The 23,081-nt window shown below is 43.9% G+C and overlaps 2 protein-coding genes across 18 annotated transcripts in view; one reads left to right on the top strand and one right to left on the bottom strand.

The window, feature by feature from the left end:
* Positions 1–1,319, bottom strand: part of ARID4B (AT-rich interaction domain 4B) — a 120,134-nt gene extending 118,815 nt beyond the window's left edge. For 2 of the 5 annotated variants that reach the window (XM_077345626.1, XM_077345636.1), the window contains exon 1: positions 107–522. In XM_077345626.1, the coding sequence (XP_077201741.1) occupies positions 107–451 (345 nt within the window). In that variant the 5' untranslated portion in view covers positions 452–522. The other 3 variants (XM_077345655.1, XM_077345664.1, XM_077345646.1) reach the window with 3 other exon arrangements.
* Positions 227–21,943, top strand: GGPS1 (geranylgeranyl diphosphate synthase 1). 13 transcript variants are annotated; one of them, XM_077345766.1, is made up of 5 exons: positions 1,612–1,846; positions 3,615–3,767; positions 4,359–4,465; positions 15,526–15,596; positions 19,589–21,943. In XM_077345766.1, the coding sequence occupies exons 1-5, from the start codon at positions 1,779–1,781 to the stop codon at positions 20,348–20,350; spliced, it is 1,161 nt and encodes a 386-aa protein (XP_077201881.1). In that variant the 5' UTR covers positions 1,612–1,778; the 3' UTR covers positions 20,351–21,943. The 13 variants fall into 13 exon arrangements, with proteins under 13 accessions (XP_077201927.1, XP_077201946.1, XP_077201986.1 ...); XM_077345792.1 differs by lacking the exon at positions 1,612–1,846 and adding an exon at positions 1,897–2,235; XM_077345840.1 differs by lacking the exon at positions 1,612–1,846 and adding an exon at positions 2,365–2,555.
* Positions 21,944–23,081: the final 1,138 nt, after the last annotated feature.

The following is a 23,081-nucleotide window of genomic DNA, read 5'->3' as shown; positions in this document are numbered from 1 at the left end:
AGAGGGGGCTGGCTGGCTGGCTGGCTGGCTGGCTGGCTGGCTGGGGGGGGGGGAGAAGAGAAAGGTTCCGCTAGAGCTCCCCCCCCCCGATCTCCTTCAAGCCCACCTCTCTCGTCCCCCGCACACATGCATGCTCCTTCTCCTCCTCTCCCCTCCGGCTACAGCCGCCGCTTCCTCTCCGAGCCTCGCACACCGCGGCTCGGCTTCCCCCTCCGTCGCTGCCTTTGACGCCATTTCTGTCAGAGGAGAAACTTGCCACAACAACAACCGCTTCTTGCCACCCCCGCCTGCAAACCCCCCTCGCCGGGGGCCGCCTGCGAACAACTAGCCCTTCTCCTCCGGCTCCCTGGGAGTGGCTCCGGCCCCTGAAGTAAGTGGGGGTGGGGGAGAGAAAGAGGAGCAGGTTGGGGGGGAGGCTGCCCAGGCTGGACTGAGGCGCTTTCTCATCCATACAGACACACACTTCCCTGCGGGAGGGGAGGCTTCTCCATTGTACTAGGACAAGGAACGAAGATGGGGGCGGCTCGGCGAGGCCGCTCTCCCCCGCCTCCCCCCCCTCACACGGCCACTCCGCATCCCGGGGAAGGAGATCTCCTCAGCAACCTGTCTCCCCCCCCCCCCGAGAGAGAGCGAGCGAGAGAGAGAGAGAGAGCGAGCTGACTCCGCGGCAGGAGTTTCAGCAACAGCCGCAGCTCCTTGCCCAGGGCTGGTCAGCGACCGGAAAAACAGGGGGTCGGGGGTGTGGGTGGGACCCCTCGAGGAGTCTCCCTTCCATTTCGCCCCCCACAGGCGGCTCCAGGACCCCTTCCGCCTCCCCTCCCCCGAGAGACCCGGAGGATCAGGCAGGCAGGCAGGCAGGCAAGGGGGGGGGGGAGACCAGCGAATCCCGCCGCAGCCTCAACAAGGAGAAAAACAACAAACCAGGAGCGCTCCCGCCGCTCTCTCCCTCGCATCGCCCCTACAAAAGAGCCTCGGCCTCCGCCGGCCGCCGGCGGCCACGGGGGCTGAGACGCTCTTCCTCCGGGCTACGTTACCTTTGTTCCGCGGCTGTCGCCCGCCCTCCCGCTCGCGGGGCCCCCTAACTGCGGGTGGGGGGGGGGAGGATGGAGCCTCCTCCCCAGGCCGGGCTCGATCCCCTCGCCGAAACCCCGAACGGAACCCAACAATCGCCGGCCGGGCCGAGAGGACAGGCGGCGGCGTCTCCCGCCCTGCAAGGGAAGGGAAGGGAAGGGGCCAGTCCCTCCCGTCCGAGCCCCGGTGGCGACGGCGACAGCAGCGGCTCCGCTCCAAGCTGTTCACTCCCCCTCCCCCTCCAGATCCGAAACGTGACTGACAGCTCAGCCCCCGCCCCCTCCCCGCCTTCCTTGCCCGCCATTGGCTCCCTGCCACACAAGGGCCCGCCTGCTTTTCAACGCCATTAGCCTCTCTATCAGAAACACTGATGTAATTCTCCGGCCAATTCTATGGAAACAGAGACTCGGCGCCGCGGAGCCTTCTGGGTAGCAAGGTTTTTCATACGCCCTTTTGCCGCAGCGGGGAGAGGGACTTTTTTTTCCAACGGAACTACAGATCCCGGGATGCATCGAGGGAGAGGCGCATGAGAAGATAGGGGCGGAGGGACAGAGGGAGGGAGAAAGGACCAAATAGAGTTTATTAAGCGGGCATAGGAGGAGCTGGCGCCTGCGCCGAAAGGCCCCGGTGGCGCATTTTCCCCCCACCAGGCGAAGGTGGTGATTGAGGCGGAAGGGGGTTGGGCTTGGTGCCCGTTGGCTGAGTCTATGCGGGCCAAAAAGAGCGGCGGAGCCAGCTTGATCTGGGCCAGGAGGAGGAAGCGGTGGAGGCGACGGTAGGTTGCGGCCGCCACTCTCGGGCCCCTCTTCCTAGAGGGGCCTCTTCCTGCCCCGCCTATGCCGCGCGTCTGCTGCAACGGGCCAGCAAGGGGAGGGTGTTGAATTTCATCCCTGCCCACTGTTTCCCCGCCCCGATCTCCCTCGGGCACGTATCCACAAGGCCCCGCCCTCCCCTGCCGGCCTCTTTAAAGAAAGGACGCCGGCTCCGCTCCGCTCCAGGGGAGCAGCAGCAGCAGCAGCGCTTCCTCCTGGCGTGCTGGGTGGGGCAGAAGCAGAAGCGGCCGCTCTCGGCGACAGAGCCTTCTTCCTGCTGCTTACCCCGACAGGAAGGGGGCGAAGGAAGCCCGGCGTGCGTGGAGGCGGCGCGAGTGCCCTTTCCCCGTGGGTAGGTGTCCGGAGAAGTTTGGCTCGGCTCAGTCGCTTGTGAGGGTGCCTCGGCCGACTCGGAAGGACGGCTCTCCCGTCCGCGCTTGGCTGCGTCTCCGTGCGCGCGGCGACTGCGCCCTCGGCGGCCGCTTTCCTCCGCGTGTGTCCGGAGGCGTCCCGGAGTTCTAGAGCGGGACCCGACCCGCGGTTGGCGGTTGGACGCGATGCGAGTGTCCTGCCCGAGGTTTGGAGTCTTCAGGGGTTTTGTTCTCGTGGCGTTCTAGTGCCCTTAGTGCGGCTGGGTCGAGATCTCGAGAGAGGGACTCGGTGTCCGAGAAGGTAATGGTGCCTGAGGAGGGTGCGTGTTACAAAACGTTTCTTGGCCTCATTGAGACTGTACTGTAGGGAGGACCGGCGAGTCTTTGTTTATTATGTTACAATAGTAATTGTTTATAAAGGTCAGTGAACTTAATAGTGTTGAGTGCCTAAAACAGACATGGCTTAATGTAGGCATCAAGAAAATAAAATAGATAATTATAGTCCCCGTGGGAAGGATGTTTTGTGCCATGGGATAAGAATCACTCACACATTCTTGCACTATGTACTTATGCTTCGGGAATTTGTCAGTCCTTCGGTATGCTTTGCCACAATGCCAAAAAAAGTATGTGACTGTACCATTATAGGCTATGCATCATTTTGGATTCCAAGCTAATTTCAGTGTGAAAAGGGCAAGCGTGAAGCATTGTGCTAACAACTTTCCAGAGTCTTTCGGTTCTTTACACTTAATCTGCTGCACAGTGAAAGCTGTAAATGTTGATTTATTAGGTTGTTCTGGGGCCAAGAGATTTATCTCCATAGTCTTTAGCAACTACTTTTGCTTCAGTTAACACTATTCAAATAAATTCTGAGTAGGAAGATTAATGTGCTCTCACCAAAAAATTATATGTGAGGACTCCGGTTTTCTTTCATGCATCTAGTGGTAGTTAACTGAGGTAGAAAGTCTTACAGTTGTTATCTGAAAGATGTGTTACAACTTCTGTAAAATAAACATCAGGGGCAGTTTGCATGTTTGGCTGCCACTGAATGTGTTTTTCTTCTATATTATCAGGCATGTGTTTATTTTGTTGGTTGATATTATTGAATACTTGGCCACAATATAACTTTAGTTTTGGAGAAGTATGATGTATGAATGCAAACCATTCACTGTTTAAAGTTGCTTTGAATGTGTTTCAATCAATTTTAGTGCAGGGTCTCCTGGGGCTTGTACATTTAATACTGGATAATGTTGATTAGCACAGTTGTAAGTAAGGCTTTGTTTCAGTTCATTGCAGCTGAACTTTTACACTGTTCTGTGCTTGTCTCTTCTACATATCTATGAAACTACTGGGAAATAATTAGATATGAACTGGAAAATGGTACCCTGGCATGCAGAGTAGTTGCTGTGTTGGTACAGGACCAACTACAAAACGCAGATTCTGTTTTTGGCTTGGACAAGATTAATTGCTTCAGGCAACAAATAGCTTTATCTGCAGTGCAGCAAAAACATTGGAGGTAAGGGCAAGTAGAGGAAACACACAGACCTGGATTCTAAGATAAATTTTTATAATTTGATGATTTAATGATATAATTGTTTTAACTCATTGTAAGATACCCTGAGCCTTTGGGAAGGAGCAGCATAGAAATACCATAAATTATGTGGGAAAACATGAACTTCTTAAACTAAAAAATAGTACATGAGAATGTGAATTCTGACATGCTGGTAGATTTGAGCAGTACTGCAGTTTCCAAGGTTCATACAACTGTGTTCAAAGTTTCAATATTGCTGCCTTACAAATGGTCTACTTGTCTTGCAGTCCATCTACTTTTAACTTTATTTTTGGCAAGATGCAAAGATAGTCAACTTAGGCTACTAAGTTAGCACTTAAGAATATATTTTCTGTATTAGCCTGTAGACCAGGGGTAGTCAACCTGTGGTCCTCCATGGAATTGTAGTCCATGGACATCTGGAGGACCACAGGTTGACTACCCCTGCTGTAGACTACTACTTTGTTCTCTTGCATCCTATCCATTCCATGATGAGAAGTTGTACATATTATAAGAAGCATGTAAACCACAATACTAGTAGTCTTTTTTTCTAAACAGACCGAACCACCCATCAAATCAAATTAATACCTATAAAATGGAACAATTAGAAGAAGCATCTAAAAGAATTCTGTTGGAGCCATATAATTACCTTCTTCAGCTACCAGGTAATAATTAATTTGTTGACTTCAGTCAGCATCAGATTGCTATAGCAATCCTATTCATCTGATTGCAATTTAACAGGATTTCTTTTCAGTCTAAAGGCTAGGTTTTGTCTAACTCCAGCAGCTGTTGATTTCAATTCTACCTGGGGCTACCTTGCCTTTGCTTGCCTTTGCTAACTTGCTATTTCAGTTAATTTGATAAACTTTGGTGTAGATTTCCATTTCATGCTCTTACCCTGTGGTTTTTCTCTGTGCATGTCAAGTAAACTTAATACCTTGTGTGCTGATAAGAATTTTTGTCATCCATGAAGATAAGATTCAAATGGGTAGTCATTTTGGTCCAGTGGCACCTTTAAGACCAACATAGTTTTATTCAAGGTAAAAATTTTAATGTGCACATACATAATGAAATTGGAATTACTAGTCCATGCATAAAGGTAGAGGTGTAGATTTCCATTTCATGCTCTTACCCTGTGGTTTTTCTCTGTGCATGTCAAGTAAACTTAATACCTTGTGTGCTGATAAGAATTTTTGTCATCCATGAAGATAAGATTCAAATGGGTAGTCATTTTGGTCCAGTGGCACCTTTAAGACCAACATAGTTTTATTCAAGGTAAAAATTTTAATGTGCACATACATAATGAAATTGGAATTACTAGTCCATGCATAAAGGTAGAGGGTGAGCAGCAAATTAGCATATAGCATAATGAAGGTGTTTAATAGATGCAAGGAATAACAGGAATAAAAAGCTTGTTTGGGTTTCATTCTAGGGGAAAACACAGTGAAAGAAATCAATATGCCAAATTGAAGAATAATGGGCAGATGTATCTGCAATTGTGGAATGCTGAGAGTAATTAAATGGGGACCCCCCACACATGCACACTTCAAAGAAGATGCTGTAAAAATGCCTCCATGCTTGACAGCAGACAAATGGTGTGTAATAGGGTGTCAGTTAGCACTGCCCCCCCCCCCGCTGCCATTTTAGTTCCCCCCAGTTGGATTAACCCAGCCGATGGTATCTAGAATCATGAGGGGAGTTGTTTTGGTTTTATCTGTATTTTTACTGTAATTCATCCTGAGCCTACTAGCAGAGAGGAATGGAATATAAGTTAAATAGTTCTGTAAAACAGTGGCTTCTAGTAGAAAACTAATAGAGATAAAGCTGCTTTACACCATGAAGCAGTTGAACATGAACTTGTAATGTTCCAGAGTTGTTTATACAATTACCACATATGTCAGAATATTAAGGAGAGTTACAGCTTTCACAGAGGTATGAAAGCATTATTATATGATTTAATAATATCTCTTGTAATTCAGCAATTGTGTCATATCCACCTACTGCCATAACTATGTATAAGGAAAGGTTGGGGGAGCTTGGTCTGTTTAGCCTGGAGAGAAAACGACTAAGAGGTGATATGATAGCCATCTTCAAGTACTTGAAGGGCTGTCACATGGGGGATGGAACAGTGTTCTGTTGATCCGGAGAGTTGGACCAGAATCAGTGGGATAAAATTCAAAAGGATTTTCGGCTAAACATTTGGAAAAAGTCCCTGACAGAACAGTTCCTCTGTGGTACAGGCTTCCTCAGGAGGTCGTGGGTTCTCCTTCTTTGGAAGTTTTTAAGCAAAGGCTAGATCGCCATCTGACAGAAATGCAGGTTTTATGAATTTAGATGGATTGTAAGTGGCTGGGTAGAAAGGATTGTATCCATGCTTGACTCTCACATGTTCAGGGAAATGTCTATCACCCGTTTGGGGTGGGAGGTGAATTTCCTCCAGGCCAGACTGGCCAGGGACTCTATTCTTTTTTCTTTTTTTCTTTTTTTTTTTTGTCGGGGGGCATCATGTGGGCATGGAATTGGGGTCACTATGGGTGGGCAAGTAGTTGTGAATTTCCTGCATTGTTCAGGGGGTTGGGCTAGATGACCCTGGAGGTACCTTCCAGCTCTATGATTTTACTCTGTGATGTGGGGTGATGACTGCAGGACTTAGACTATTACAGTGGTCCCCAACCTTTTTGTCACTGGGGACCGGTCAACGCTTGACAATTTTACTGAGGCCCGGGGGGGTAGTCTTTTGCCGAGGGAAGTTGCCACCGCCTGAGCCCCTGTTCTGCTTGCTTTCCCGCCGGCACCCCTGACGTCCCGCCTCCCACTGGGGGGCGCTGCAAGCAGCAGCTGCACAGTGCCACACCAAAGGGGAGCCCCAGCCATGGCGGCCACTGGACAGCACCAAAGGTGAGCCGGCGGCAGGGTGGGAAGGCAGCCCCCAAGGCAGCAGCTGGGGAGGAGGATGAGGAGGAGCCTCCCACAGACCAGGACCGGTCCCCGGACTGGGGGTTGGGGACCACTAATCTATTATACTGACAGGGAAAGAAGTGGGAGGGGAGTCTGGTAGCTGACTAGCAGCAGCCAAATAAGATATGGCTGAGTGTGCTCCCCACTATGCAAAGATAGGCCAGGTTGTTAGCCAAAGAGCTTTTTGCTGTTATAACCTAGAACTGGCAAGAAGATCTGGTACAGACAGGGAATGATCAGATCTTCATTCACAAACCTTATTCTAGTTTCTCTCTCTTTTTGTACTGTATGCTGTTCTGGGTCCCTGCTGGAAAGAACAGTGGGTAGCTTCAAGGGTTAGGTGAAAGTGTTAGCGAAACCAACATCATGACCCTTATTTTAAAGGAGAAAGAGAAACAATTTAGCCTAGACAGTTGGTCTTGTTGGTATTGTCTTGCTGTTACTTTGCCTTGAGCCATTCTGCCATTCTGATATGACATTAGATTTGCATGTGTAAATTCAGTAATCAACAGCAAATATCCCTGTCTGGCAAGTACCCCTGTCTTAACAGTAAAAGCCCTGCTCTTAAGGATAGAAAGCAGGATTACGCCAGTTTTTCTACTGGATTAAGAGGGAGCACATTGTATTATTACTCAATTGTATACTCCTTGCAGTCCCATCTTGTGGGTTTTTGTTTCCTGATTCCTTGCAAAGTCTTTTGGTGGCCAGAAGGTGCCCCTTCTCTGCATGTTTAAAGATGGTATCCTATAACTTGCTGCTATGCAGCTTGCTGCACGACAAAGGACAGGAGCTTTTAATTTATGTGTTGGACTTCTGTACCCCTAAACAGTACCACTGGAAAGACTGCAAGTTGTTAATCTTGCCCAAGCCTTTCCAATACTGGTGTATGCTTCATTTGCTTTCTGTAATTATCTAGGTGGCCTTCTGACACCCTGTGGTTTCAAGAATGGTCCTCCACTTTAGAATGTATTCTGTCATTTGTATGCTGTCTTCTTGCATTACCCCTTGTCATTCTTCAAGTCTGTTCAAAATACCTTTGTATTCTATGCAACTTCCTTTGCAGATTATTCTGCTGCACTATGGTAAAACATTTCCAATTTTCCATTTTACTTCATGACCATGTAGTACAGCTATCTCTACAGTTCTTGGAGAAAACTGAATTCTCAGCAGCAGATGTTGCTTATGAAATCCTTATTGCCATAGCTAGCGTATAGATTTGTACTCTTGATCTTCTCTCCTGTTACCATGCTTTCGAGTTCCTTACATTTATTCAGTGTTTTTTGCCCCACGCTTTAAAAAGGGTCTTTCTTGTCGCTAATGCTTATTTTATTTGCTAAAAGCAGGTATGTTTTTAATTAGCTGGATCCTGTATATCTTGAGTGGAATGGCACTATTGGAAGTCAACTGCCATGCTAGCATTTTGACCTGGAACTGTTTGGATGCAAAATGGGGTGGTCAGCAGTGAGAGGAGAGAGCTGCTGAAATTTGCCTTTATGTTGGCAGGGGATCTAATTTTGTTTTTCTTCCAGACTTGCCATTAATATTGTATTATCAGAAAGAAGATCATCGAGCCATTTCCTTTTTAAAGTTCCAGTCTACTATTTTATTGATTGTATATCCTTTGTGAATTTTAAATACTATAGGGAGTACCAAGTACTCTTGCCAAATTCTTAAAACTCATTTTGGCTCTCAATGTAACTCTTCCTGGATTTTACATACAGTATTTTTCTATCCATTTAGTATTTCTGGCTTTTGCTGTAGAATGAACATTTTATTCTAGCTAAGGCAGTCAAACGCTTTTCTAGGTCAATAAATGCTATAGTCTCTCAGTATCCAGCTTTGTTTTCTCCTCTTGAGAGCCAGTTTGGTTTAGTGGTTAGGAGTGCAGACTTCTAATCTAGCATGCCAGGTTCGATTCTGCGCTCCCCCACATGCAACCAGCTGGGTGACCTTGGGCTCGCCAAGGCACTGATAAAACTGTTCTGACCGGGCAGTGATATCAGCACTCTCTCAGCCTCACCCACCCCACAGGGTGTCTGTTGTGGGGAGAGGAAAGGGAAGGCGACTGTAAGCTGCTTTGAGCCTCCTTCAGGTAGGGAAAAGCGGCATATAAGAACCAACTCTTCTTCTCTTTGTTTCAAATGACTGAATGAGGATCAATTTGGTTTTAATTTTGTTACCTTCAAAGTAAAACTGTTGCTGAAGTGTGGTCTAATAAGCTAATAACTTGATGCTATTGGCATCCATCTGTTTGCATAAAATAAAGAGTATGTAACTATATTTTATATTCCTGAAATTAGTCAGCAGTATCACTTCTTAAATCTTAATCTCAATCTTAATATTATACGAAGCGGTGGAGTTCTAGTATGCTTATGCATCAAGGGAGTGGTAGGTTACAGTGGATGAGCGATAGGGTTGTGAGTGTCCTGCATAGTGCAGGGGGTTGGACTAGATGACCCATGAGGTCCCTTCCAACTCTATGATTCAATACAAATGTAGAACAAGAAACAGCTGCTGCTTTTTATGAGGTGGACTGTAGCTGCCAATAATTAGTCTTCAGTGCCAGAACTAAGTTTTGGAATACATAACATAGTATGTGTAGTTTCATACTTCACAGGGAAGTACTTTATCCCTATTGAGAGAAATTTAAACAAGCTATCAAATGTCAAAAGTACTTCCAAGAACACCTGATCTAGTTTACTATTATTTTATTTAACAATATCTATATCTGACCTTTCTACACTCACTAGGACTACCAAAGTGGATAACAGATTAAAACATGCATAATCATATTTTTAAACCAACCCAAGTGATTAAAACAATTATAAAATATACACAGACAATAAAAACAGCAATTAAAACATTACTCAGGAAGGCGGAATCACTGAGAGAATGCAAAATGAACCAGTCTTCACCCACTGGTGAAAGATGGCAACAGCAGGGGGTAGACAGGTCCCTCCAGTCAGCATCCTGGCTGCAGCATTCTGTACCAACTGAAGTTTCAGGAAACTTCTCGTGTTGTTGTTGTTAGGTGCAAAGTCATGCCTGACCCATTGTGACCCCATGGAGAATGATCCTCCAGGCCTTCCTGTCCTCTACCATTCCCCTGCTTCAGTGCCTCCATCCAGCCACCTCATTCTCTGTCGTCCCCGTCTTCTTTTGCCCTCGATGGCTCCCAGCATTAGGCTCTTCTCCAAGGAGTCCTTCCTTCTCATGAGGTGGCCGAAGTATTTGAGTTTCATCTTCAGGATCTGGCTTTCTAAGGAGCAGTCCGGGCTGATCTCCTCTAGGATTGACTGGTTTGTTCGCCTTGCAGACCAAGGGACTCGCAAGAGTCTTCTCCAGCACCAGAGTTCAAAAGCCTCAATTCTTTGACGCTCGGCCTTCCTTATGGTCCAACTTTCGCAGCCATACATTGCAACTGGGAAGACCATAGCCTTGACTAAACGCACTTTTGTTGGCAGGGTGATGTCTCTGCTTTTTAGGATGCTGTCTAGATTTGCCATAGCTTTCCTCCCCAGGAGCAAGCGTCTTTTAATTTCTTTGCTGCAGTCCCCATCTGCAGTGATCTTGGAGCCCAGGAAAATAAAATCTGTCACTATCTCCATTTCTTCTCCATCTATTTGCCAGGAATTTAGAGGGATGCCATGATCTTCGTTTTCTTGATGTTGAGTTTCAAGCCAACTTTTGCACTATCCTCCTTCTTTAGTTCCTCTTCACTTTCTGCCATTAGAGTGGTATCATCTGCATATCTGAGGTTGTTGATACTTCTCCCTGCAATCTCTAATCCCGCCTTTCTCATGATGTGCTCCGCATACAAGTTAAATAGGCAAGGCGACAGTATACAGCCTTGCCAAACTCCTTTCTCAATTTTGAACCAATCAGTGATTCCATGTTCAGTTCTCACTGTTGCTTCTTGACTTGCATATACATTTCTCAAGAGACAAATAAGATGCTCTTATCTCTTCTAGCTTTTCTCTGGAATTCTGCATTCAATTGGGTGTATCTTTCTCTTTCTCCCTTGCCTTTCACTTTCCTTCTTAGCTATTTGTAAAGCTTCCTCAGACAGCCATTTTGATTTCTTGCATTTCTTTTTCTTTGGGATGGTTTTAGTTGCTACCTCTTGTACAGTGTTGTGAACCTCCATCCATAGTTCTTCAGACACTCTATCAGATCTAATTCCTTAAATCTATTTATCACCTCTACTGTATATTCGTCGGGGATATGATTTAGTTCATACCTGAGTGGCCTAGTGCTTTTCCCTACTTTCTTCAATTTAAGCCTAAATTTTGCAACAAGAAGCTGATGATCTGAACCACAATCAGCTCCTGGTCTTGTTTTTACTGACTGTATAGAACTTCTCCATCTTTGGCTGCAGAGCACATAGTCAATCTGATCTCTGTGTTTACCGTCTGGTGACGTCCATGTGTAGAGTCGTCTCTTGGGTTGTTGGAAAAGAGTGTTTGCTATGACCATTGTATTATCTTGACAAAATTCTACCAGCCTGTGCCCTGCTTCATTTTGTACTCCAAGGCCAAACTTGCCTGTTACCCGGTTATCTTTTGGCTTCCTACTTTAGCATTCCAATCCCCCATGATGATAAGCACATCATTTTTTGACGTTGCTCCTAGTAGAAGGTGTTGTAGGGCTTCATAGAACTGGTCAACTTCATCCTCTTCAGCAGCAGTGGTTGGGGCATAGACCTGGATTACTGTGATGTTGAATGGTTTGCCTTGGATTCGAACTGAGATCATTCTGTCATTTTGGGGATTGTATTCCAAGACTGCTTTTCCTACTCTCTTATTGATTATGAAGGCTACTCCATTTCTTCTGTGAGATTCTTGTCCTCAGTAGTATACCTGATGGTCATCTGAATTAAATTAACCCATTCCTGTCCATTTTAGTTCACTGTTTCCTAAAATGTCGATGTTCAGTCTTGTCATCTCTTGTTTAACCACGTCCAGCTTGCCTTGATTCATGGATCTGAAGTTCCAGGTTCCTATGGAATAAAAATCTTTACAGCATCGGACTGTTTTTTCGCCACCAGTTACTTCCACAACTGAGCGTCCTTTCGGCTTTGGCCCAGTCGCTTCATTCATTTTGGCGCTACTCGTACTAGCCATCTGCTCATCCCCAGTAGCATATTGGACAACTTCCAACCTGAGGGGCTCATCTTCCGGCGTCATATCGTTTTGCCTTTTGGAACTGTCCATAGAGTTTTCATGGCAAAGATACTGGAGTGGTTTGCCATTTCCTTTTCCAGTGGGATCACCTTTTGACAGAGCTCTCTGCTATGGTCTGTCCATCTTGGGTGGCCCTGCATGGCATAGCTCATACCATGCAAGCCCCCTTGCCACGGCAAGGCAGTGATCCTTGAAGGGGGGTTCTCAAGTGTAGCCCTGCCATAAAATGCATTGCAGTAATCAGTCTAGGTATAACAAGGGCATGCAGCATGGAGGTCAGATTCTTTTCTGCCAAGGAAAGACTGCAGTGGGCTAATCAGTTGACGCTTGTGAAAGATGCTCCTGGCCACCTGCCTATCCAGGAGTAGACCTGGGTCCAAGAGCACCCTCAGAGTACTGACTTGTATTTTGAGGGAGTGCAACCTATCCAGAATGGGTAACACTTTAAATCCTGGATTGAACTTTTAGCCTAAAAGTACCAATTCCAATCTCTAAGATTCAAAGTTCTGGTTTTAACCTTGAAGGCCTTATGCAGGTTGGGACCACATACCTGAGGGACCCTCTATTGACCTATGCTCCCCACAGGCCCTTACACTCTGTGGGTGAAAACTTAATTGGTTGTTCCCGGCCCCAGGGAATCGTGCCTAGCCTCAACCAGGGCCTTTTCGGTCCTGACCCTGATCTGGTGGAATGAGCTCCCAGGTGAGCTGCGGGCCCTGCAGGGACTTTTGGTGTTCCACAGGTCCTGCAAAACAAAGCTCTTCCATCAGGTCTATGGTTGAGGCTGAGGTCGCCAAGGAGGATCGATGCCCCCCCCCCCCCGGTGTGAGTAGTAAATTGAGTCATCTTGACCTCCTTCCTTGCCCCTCTGGTAGTGGGGATGGGGGGGGGGTTCCCGCCATGTTCTGTAATTTTATGTCTTTTAATGGGGTTTTATTCGACATTGTAACCCGCCACAAGCCAGCTTCGGAAGTGGTGGGAAATAAATTGAAAAATAAGAATTAAGTTTCAGTTTATTAACCTGAATCTACTTCAAAAATGCTTCCAAACAACATACATTATTTTAGCATTAAACTGATAGTTACAAATTCTTGGTTCATAAAAACCCAAACCAAGATATGCTTGCGCAAAGTTTACATTACAGCAAAATATGGAGGAAGGTTTTAATTGTATGTCAAATCACAGGATGCAACCAGATTAATAGAGTATTCTAGTCTTGCAAATAATTACACATTCTGTTTCCTGTGCTACTACTGCAGGAGATTGTTAAAAAAAGGACAATCTTGAGTATCTGTGATTGGAAGCAGTTGTGCCCCACCCTATTAATTTCTGTTCAAATGCAGTATTGTATGTGGCCCTATTCTAATAAAAAGTCAGTAGTTTTATAACTGCATATAGCACCATGCCCCTCATTGTTCCCATATGCTTTGAAGCAATATGTTAGCTCTTAATAGAATGCTGTAATATAGAAATAGAGAAACCATAGTTGTGTTTTCTTGCTTTTCACTATAAGTATTAAATAGTGATATATAGGTAACTATGCCTGAATACATTTACCGTATTTGCTGGCGTATAAGATGACCCCCCAACATTTCCACTCAAAATATAGAGTTTGTTACATTACATTACAGTACTATGGGCCACTATGGGCAACTATGTCCATCCCAACTGAAGTGCACCCGGCGTATAGGACGACCCCCCCCACTTGGAGGCATGTTTTTCAGGGGGGGAAAGTAGTCTTATATGCCAGCAAATACTGTATTTATTTATTTAAATCTAGTCCGATGACATGAATTGACAATTCTCTACTTGTTGGAAAAATAATGATTTGCCACATGCCTTGTACCTAATACTTCCAATAGCTAAGTTTTATTTAAATCTTTCAAAATTTAAAAATAATTATGGAATATGCAGATATGCTATAAAATATTTTTGGAATACATGTACCCATTAAAGAAACCTAATACAAACAAAAATGTGTCTCAGAATGCAGTGACCATGATTATTTTAATGCAGCATATATGAGCATGTGCATGTGTGTATCTTTTAATGTTAAAACCGTAAGGTCAAATTATTCAGAAGCGATTTTGTTGTCCATTTTTAATTACATGTTGTTTTTTATGGATTTTAATAATTGCATATTATCCTTGTAATAAATACTAGGATCCTGGAAGTACTGTCATATCAAAATTGTCATGTAACCCATCTAGGTGATCCAGTGTGTTTAATTGTATTATTAATAATGATGATGATGATTTCACAAGCTAAAAGATAGACATTTTCTGTTTCTCAAAGAAATAATAGTCCTTATTTCTGGAAGTTCTGGGATCCACTTCTGTTCTTATAGAGGTTAAAATTCACAGGACTTCAGAATATATATATATATATATATATATATATATATATATATATATATATATATATATATATATATATATATATATATATTCAGAAGTCCTAGTCTTATGCCAGTAGACTTGCTTGATTTTCTCTGTGTGCAAAATACATATTTTAATCTGTTTATTAACAGAAGATGTGTCTGCCATACAAAAGGCATGTAAGGCTATAGGACCCCAAGTTCTGGATTTTCCTGTGTTGTACAGTAGTTTAGATGCCAACCAATATGTTCTAGCTGTTGTTGCACCCACTTAGCATGCAAGCTTGTTCATTATAAATTTCTAAATGTAAAATTCAAGTTTTCTCCAATCTCACAACTTGTAAATTGGCTTTGAAATCCATATGCCTGCTTAAGTGCCTCTGCATTTACATTGGGCTTCATCTATTTCCTCTTGACACTGCACCAGTTTGTTCAGTTCAATGATGTGGCGAATACTTCAGCTTTCAGAAACATAGTGGTATTGGGTGCAGTAAGTTTCAGAACATGTTTATCAGTCTACTACTTCCTAGTGCAAAGAAATTATAAGCATCTCTTCTGAAGTACTGAAATACATAAGGAGACTTGAGCAGAAACACATGTAGAATAGCATGAATTGATTTATCCGCTGAAAATATAAATTGTCAATCTACATCAGGGGTAGTCAAACTGCGGCCCTCCAGATGTCCATGGACTACAATTCCCAGAAGCCCCTGCCAGCATTCACTGGCAGGGGCTTCTGGGAATTGTAGTCCATGGACATCTGGAGGGCCGCAGTTTGACTACCCCTGATCTACATGGTCTTCCATTAATTTGAAAAAAAAGTTATTTAAGGAGAAGCTGGATTGGATCCTAAAGCTCCTATTGTTGGAAGGAATTCATGGAAGCTGATCTTTGCTGAGGATTGGGGGAACAGCAGAATTCTGCCAGATCCCCTATTCTATCCTTGGTCTTGCTCAGCAGTGCAAAAGAAAGGGAAATTTTACCTACCTGCCTTACTGTAGTGCCCTGTGCTGCTTCATGTTGCTCAGCAGGTTCTCCCCACCTTCAGTGGTTGTTTCAGGTACAGAGTACAACCTGGAGAGGATGATCTGCTTCTGAAAATGCTTGTTTTTGGAGCCTAGTTCGAATGAAATATTATCCTCAGTTAAATGTGGAATTCCAAAGCTACGTTAAACTTTGATGTTGTAATTGTTGTTCTTAATTATAGGTAAACAAGTCAGAACCAAACTCTCCCAAGCTTTTAATCACTGGTTGAATGTTCCTGAAGATAAACTTCAGGTAAGTTACATTCTTCACTTACTTTGGGTCTGTTTAATAAATGGCAGTTATTTTCCTTTAAAAATATTTTAACATGAATATTGACTCCTCTCTGTATTTCTGTAAGTGGTAAGTGATGTGACACCCTTGTAGCTCCTCACCCTATTCTTGGTCTGTGCTTACATGGGTATTGTCTACCAGTTCAGAAGCATATTTATTTATTTTTATTATTTAATTTATATTCTGCCACTCTCAGCCAGGCCGGCTCATGGCGGTTTACATTAAAACATAAGACATTTTAAAATCCCCTACAATATTCTTAAAACAATTTACAATACAATTACAGCAACTTAATAGTGACACACAGCTACCCCACTTCACCCGACCCCAGTGCCTCAACTCCTCCTTTCCAAGTTTTAATGCCCAATCATTGACCTCTGGCAATAATCATCTAAGGGGGAATTGATGAAAGGGGGGTGATCTTATTACCCCAGTTTCAGGCAAATGCCTGGTGAAAGAACATCTTACAGGCCCTGCGGAACCCTTTGCTACTTTGCTACTTGGCTGTTTACAGCCCTGTAATCTTTGTTCTGTATCATTTCTGATCCTGTATTAGGAGGCAGAGAATATAAAAAATGTAGCTTGTGAAAACATCACTAAGTGAGGTATAAAATGCTGCTGGGTTACCCAGAATGAATTGGATGGTTTTGATTAATTCAGGAAGCTCAGTACAAAAATAAGATTTTTCTTAGCCAGCACTTCCCAGATGTTGTAACATGCTCAAATTACCACCCTTTATAGTAATTTATATTTTTGGTTCACCTACTATGCCTCTTACCTGGAATGCTTTCCCCCCTCACCCATCTATTATGTTATAAGTTTCATTGGCTTTTCCTTCTCTTTGGTCCCTTTTGTTTGGTCTTAGAAGCCGTACATGTATAGCTGCAGGAGATTATCATTACAGTGTAAATGTGTGGCAAAGTCCAAAATACATCTGTGCTGCTTTATACTGTATTTGAAACAATGGAACATTTCAATTTTTCAAATGGTGCTGTACCACTTTTGAAATTACTTGGAGAGCAATATGAGGGCTTCTACATATTCTCTGTGCAAGGTCAATATCAGATCAACAACACTCACATCTAAGAGATGTAACATTTTCAGAAATGTTGAATCCACAGAAAAAAAATGGAGGGAGTAGAAATGTTTGGAAAATTTAAATATATGTGGCTTAAACTTTACTGTTTTAACAAAATACATATAAAAGTACACTATATTTGCATATTTATGATATCTCCTTCAGGCGTGGCAACTTGCACTCTACTTGTCAGCATCCGATCTTGCCACCGTGATCCATGCAATAGTCACGTCTGGTTTATATTACTGTAGCTCAGTCTGCTCTGGGCTGCCTCTAAAACTGCTCTGGAAACCTGGTTCAGAGTGGGGCTGCACAGGTCCTCTCAAGGACCCAATGGAGAGCATGCGTATGACCTGTGCTCTCCCTGCTGCATTGGCTCCAGATTGGGGAATGGATCAAGGTTTTGGTTTTTACCTTAAATGGTCTGGGACTTTCATATCTACTGGATGTCCCTCCAAAGAATGTTCTGTTCTACCAAATAAGATCTGCTTAGGATCTCCAGCCACAAGGAATTTAAATTGGCCTCAGCCTGGGCCAGGGCCTGGTGGAACATTCTTCAAAATGAGATCAGGGCCATGTGGGACCTTAAACAGTCTCACAGGTTCTACAGGAAAGTGTTGTTCCACCAGGCATATGGTTGAGGCCTAGAAACAAATTTATAGTTTGCTGGTGAATATAGTCTGAGTCGGGGATCATCAACCCCCGGTCCGCGGCCCAGTGTCAGGCCGCAAAGGCCACGGTACCGGGCCACTGGCAGCTGCGCCTGCCTCCCCCCGCCCACAGCGAGAAGGAAGGGAAGAGGCAGGTGCAGCCATCAGCCCGCCGGTGACGCAAATGCGCAGTTGCCGTGCATGCACGGTAGCACCCCTGGTGGTGAAAACGCGCATGTGTGGCAACTGCGCAAGCGCATTTTCGCAACACCCGGGCCGTCGGCTCTCCCCTCACCCCAGAGGTGGTCCCTGACCTGAGAAAGGTTGGGGACCGCTAGTCTGAGTGAATATTTTATTCATTTTATTCTTTTCATTTGGGGAAGGAGATGGCTTTGAATCAACTGGTTTAATATTTAAGTTAACAAAATTAATAATTATTTTATATATTTTCAATCCTTATGTAAGCCACCCTGAGCCACCAGGGAAAGGCAGGATGCAAATGCAAACATAATATAACTGCCTTTTTTCTATAAGCAAAATTGTAAGCACACCAGTACTTTATAACAATAATGCTTTAGCACAGGTTTAGTTTTTGCTGTGCAATAAGTAGAAAAAAATTACAAGTTGAAAATTGAAAATTAATTTTTTAGTGGACAAAAGAATCCTTAGTCACAATAGAACTTGCAAAAAAATAAACATCAAGGTACATTTCATTAAATTTTCAGGACTTCAGTAGTCTTATAGATGGTGAAGAAGCAAATAGATGTCAGCAATTGTATCAGCATACAAGGACGGGCACCATATAGGAAGGCATGCCGTAGCACAAAACCCTACCTAGCCCCATCCACCTTCTAAAATCTTTTGGAAGGGAAAGCTATTAGGATCCCTGCTGTAGCATACACGAAGAAGTCTTATCTCTGGAGCAGATTGGTAAGAAGCACAGGTTGCGTCTCCTATGCCAAGACAATGTTTATAGACCTGAGGTCTAATATTTGAGTCTCAAAGGAAATACAAGAAGAATTAAGTGGTAAGTAGTCTTAGCCTGATACAGGTTAAAGAAGGGAGCACACATCCAAAAAATAAGAACAATCTAAAGAGCTGATTCTAACTTTGCATTTTATTTATTTACTAGCAGAGAAGCCCGCTACAGGGTTCAATGCTGTGGGTGCTAACAGGGATGGTTGTTTGGGGGTGGGGGTTGGGGGAGGCAGTGGGTTCCATCCCAGGTTTGTCTGGTAGCATTAGGGAAGGTAGCAGGGCTGTGTGAGGGGGGTGGATCTGTGTCTTGCAGGGGCAGTGGTTAGGCAGCATACCTCGTAGTCCTGTATTTGTGCAGCGGGGCATGTTGGAAGGGTGGTGCCTAGTGTGGATTGGCAGGAGCAGCCTCTGTGTTTGTGGGGGGGGGGGCGGCGGCAGGCCCTCCATTTCTGAAGGGGTGTCAGATGGCAGACTCCGGTGTGGGGTCGGTAGCGTGGCTACCTGTGGCCCCTCCAGTTCTGTGGTGGTGCTGGCCGAGGGGAATAGTGGGTGGCGAAGCGTCACCCTCAGCAGCCAGGGTAATCTGCAGGCTGGCTGTCAGCCATGCAAGTGGGCGGCCAGGGAGGGCATTAGCTTTAGGGGCTGGAATTTTCATGGGGACAGACACATTCCACCCACAGGCCCGTTTCAGAAATATTTAAGGGAATCTTGGATAAGGATTTTACTATAGACCACTGCTCCTGACCCATCAGCTCCTTACCTGTCAGCTGATAATACAATATGATGTAACAGATAAAAAATACAATAAAATACATAAGAGCCTGTGATTCCCAAAGACCCACACACACACCCTCCCATGATTTGCCAAGTTTCCAGGGATGATGGTACCAGTGGGAGACACTTGAGGAGAGGCAAGATTTTCTGTCCGCCTGGCCTCAACCAAATGCTTGGCAGAAGTGCTCCATCTCACAGGCCTTGTGGAAGTGGGTTAAGCAGCAACATTCCCCCAGGCAGGGACCAGTGCTGAAAAGTCCTGACTCTGTCTGAAGTCAGGCAAACTTCATGTGGGCCAGGGATCACCAACTTATTTAAGACCACAAAGTGAAGAGCCCTGCGAGAGGCATCAGGAGATGGGTATTCCCTCAAATACACAGGGCCCAGACTGCAAATGAATTTAGTCAGGTGTGAGCTTTGTGTGTAAAAGTGAAATACTAGACTTCATTATTCTTTGTTTCTCTCCCCTTTAGGTTATCATTCAAGTGACAGAAATGTTGCATAATGCGAGCTTACTTATAGATGACATAGAAGATAATTCAAACCTTCGAAGAGGTTTTCCAGTGGCCCACAGTATCTATGGAATACCATCTGTAATAAATTGTGCAAACTTCGTGTATTTCCTTGGTTTGGAGAAGGTTTTAACACTTGATCATGCAGATGCCGTAACCGTATTTACTCGCCAGCTGTTGGAACTGCATAAAGGCCAAGGCCTGGATATTTACTGGAGAGATACTTACACTTGTCCTACAGAAGCAGAATATAAAGCTATGGTTCTGCAAAAGACAGGTGGCCTTTTTGGACTAGCTGTGGGTCTCATGCAGTTGTTCTCTGACTATAAAAAGGATTTAAAACCACTTCTTAATACCCTTGGGCTCTTCTTTCAAATTAGAGATGACTATGCAAACTTGCACTCCAAAGAATATAGTGAGAATAAAAGTTTTTGTGAAGACTTAACAGAAGGGAAATTCTCATTCCCAACTATCCATGCCATATGGTCCAGGCCAGAAAGCACACAGGTGCAGAATATTCTACGACAGAGGACTGAAAATGTAGACATAAAAAAATACTGTGTACATTACCTTGAGAATGTGGGTTCCTTTGAATATACACGCAAAACATTAAAAGAACTTGAGTCTGAAGCTTACAGACAGATTGAATCTCTTGGGGGAAACCCTGAGCTTGTAGCACTAGTTGAGCATTTAAGCAAAATGTTCAAGGAGAATGAAAACTAAAACTGAAACTAGTCGTTGGGCATGTTACTGGAATCAAAGAAACAAAGTTTCATCTTTAATTTCTGCCACTGATGCATAGGAACAGATTCAAACTTTTATATATATCGTTCTTGACTTAATTTCAACTGCTTGTGTAATACTGCATAGAACTGCAATTTTATATCTTCTTAAACTGGAACTTCATTCTTAATCCGTTTGTTTTTAATGCGTATTTATTTTCATTTTGAAGAAGCTATGTATTTAGAAACTGATTATAGTAGGACATGGAAGTTTCACCTAAAGTGTTATTAAATTTGCATTTATCTAGTTCTGATTTATCCAGATATGTAGTCCTGAATGTTCTCATTTATTTTCCTTTCACTTTGGGCATTAGATTAATGTATGCTTAAAAATTAACATTTATCAATATTGTGGTGGGAAGCAGGTAAATCAGTCCAAGGCATTAACAGTAAAGGTGGCAGACACCAAGAACCACCACTACTCATATAAAAATCTCATACCAGGTCTGAATGCTTTGGCTTGGATGCAAAGATTCCACTAAGTGAAAGGGATAGAAATAGTATACTTATCCTTGAATCCAAGCCCAGGATAAAAGGCCAGCTAGAAAATTTTCCAAGTCTAAGGTGGTTTATTCAAATGTTTTTCAAGCTAAAAGTGATGATCTTGAAATGAAACAATATTGAAGTAAAATTATTCTGAGTCTTACTATAGGTAAGGAATTAAAAGTTTCAGCTTCTTTCAGGCTAAATGAATTCCAAGAGACTTCTTGCATATTTATATTTGAGATGAGATGAGCTAAGGCCATCCCTTTTGGTTGAAGACAGATTATAGGACAGGAGTATTGGGATTTAAGGTAATTGTATGCTGAATTGTACATGGTTTTCTGAGTTGCTGAACTGGCTTTAAACTTGGGGTATAAAATGCCTTTTCACCTTAAATCAACTCAGTGGAAGCTCCACATGATTTTGATAAAATGCTTAAAGGCATATTGAGTAGTAGGTAAAAACAAGCAACTGCTCTCACAGCATCTGCTTGCTGGGAACCAACAGAGCCATTGAGGTAACCTTGCCCTTGAAAATCACTACCTGCCCATGTCCTACATTGGCCGTTGCCTGTCTTGTGTTTGTTTGTGAACCCAAAGATATAAACCTGTTCATCTTTCTTCTATGTATCACCCAGTATAATTACATGGGTTAACAAATATATAAGTCTAGAAAACCAATGTAATACAGGTGTTCTGAGTTGCAAGTTCAAAATCAGATGCTTTTACCAAAAGGATGGCCCTAGTTGGGTCCATATGCAGATAATCATTGTTCAGAATCATAATTTCAGTTTGTAATCAGGGATGAATGTACACACAGCTGCCCACAGGAATGAAGTCTAACTGGTTATGTTAAAATCCAATAGCCCCCTATAGATAAAGTGTATTTCATTATAAGCTTTTCTGATGGATAAAATATACAAGCATAAGGCTTGATCCTATATCGGGTAAAGGGGAACAAATGTTACCTGCATCTGTCATAAGCAGTCTGCAGAAATAGAGCAAAATGAAACTCAATAAAACTCTGCCTTTCCTTGTGTGGATCAAAATGATTTCAGAAGAATGCAATTAATTTCTTGCGATTAGCATGATTTTTCCTGGGTATATAACCTTTTACTGCTGCTAAAATTTTGGACAAAATACCTGACCCTTTTTGTGCTGGAGGAACTGCTTTTAAATTGCAACTTGATATATATGGTGACGTTATAGGGCAAGGTATGTACAGGTGGTCTGCCATTGGCTAGTGCTCTGTACCAGTAGACTCCAGGTCAGGGTATCCGTAGGGCACATGTCAAATTATAAATGGTCAAAGCAGCCCTTGGTAAAGGTTTTAGACTTGGAGGAGTTGGAACAGTGCTAAAGCATATTTCTTTTGGAGTGGGGTTCTGGGATTGCTCATCTTAACAAACAGTTGTGCCCATTGAACACCTTTTGAGGAAAGACTGAAAGTATGTTTGTAGACCAGTGGTCCAAAAACTTATGTTTTTTGGAGAGGGGGAGTTGGTGTGTGAGGTTGTGTTGGTCCTCCTTGCAGCCAGTTTAGGCTGACCCCATATGTTTTCAAGGCATAAGACTTCCAAACAGTTTCTGCTTGTGCCTCATATGTACTGGTTTGGAGTCCAGTAACACATTAATGGACTCCGGGGAATGGTAGAGGACAGGAAGGCCTGGAGGATCATTGTCCATGGGGTCGCGATGGGTCGGACACGACTTCGCACATAACAACATAACAACAACAACACATTAAGAGCCTCTTGTGGTGCGGGGTGGTTAGGCAGCAGACATGCAATCTGAAAGCTCTGTCCATGAGGCTGGGAGTTCAATCCCAGCAGCTGGCTCAAAGTTGACTCAGCCTTCCACCCTTCCGAGGTCGGTAAAATGAGTACCCAGCTTGCTGGGGGGTAAATGGTAATGACTGGGGAAGGCACTGGCAAACCACCCTGTATTGAGTCTGACATGAAAACGCTAGAGAGCGTCACCCCAAGGGTCAGACATGACCTGGTTTTTGCACAGGGGATACATTTACCTTTAACACATTAAGAGACAAGAGTTTCAGGGTAGTCAAAGCTTCATTAGGAAGGAATAAGAATGCAGATTTTCTCACTGTTGTCGAAGGGGATTTAAGGCTTTCAAAATTTGGGATGACAAAGCAAAACCCCTGAGAATCCATGAAGATGTGTGCGTTGGAGC

Source organism: Paroedura picta, chromosome 1 (assembly GCF_049243985.1).
Source record: "Paroedura picta isolate Pp20150507F chromosome 1, Ppicta_v3.0, whole genome shotgun sequence".
Taxonomy (NCBI): domain Eukaryota; kingdom Metazoa; phylum Chordata; class Lepidosauria; order Squamata; family Gekkonidae; genus Paroedura; species Paroedura picta.
This window is presented reverse-complemented; position numbering and strand designations above follow the sequence as displayed.

Excerpts from the sequence above, each read along its gene's own strand:
- GGPS1 (XM_077345766.1), top strand. The coding sequence starts at position 1,779 with ATGCGGGCCAAAAAGAGCGGCGGAGCCAGCTTGATCTGGGCCAGGAGG. Across the intron at positions 3,768-4,358 it reads GTGCAGCAAAAACATTGGAG|ACCGAACCACCCATCAAATC; the intron begins GTAAGGGCAAGT and ends TTTTCTAAACAG. Across the intron at positions 15,597-19,588 it reads TTCCTGAAGATAAACTTCAG|GTTATCATTCAAGTGACAGA; the intron begins GTAAGTTACATT and ends TCTCCCCTTTAG.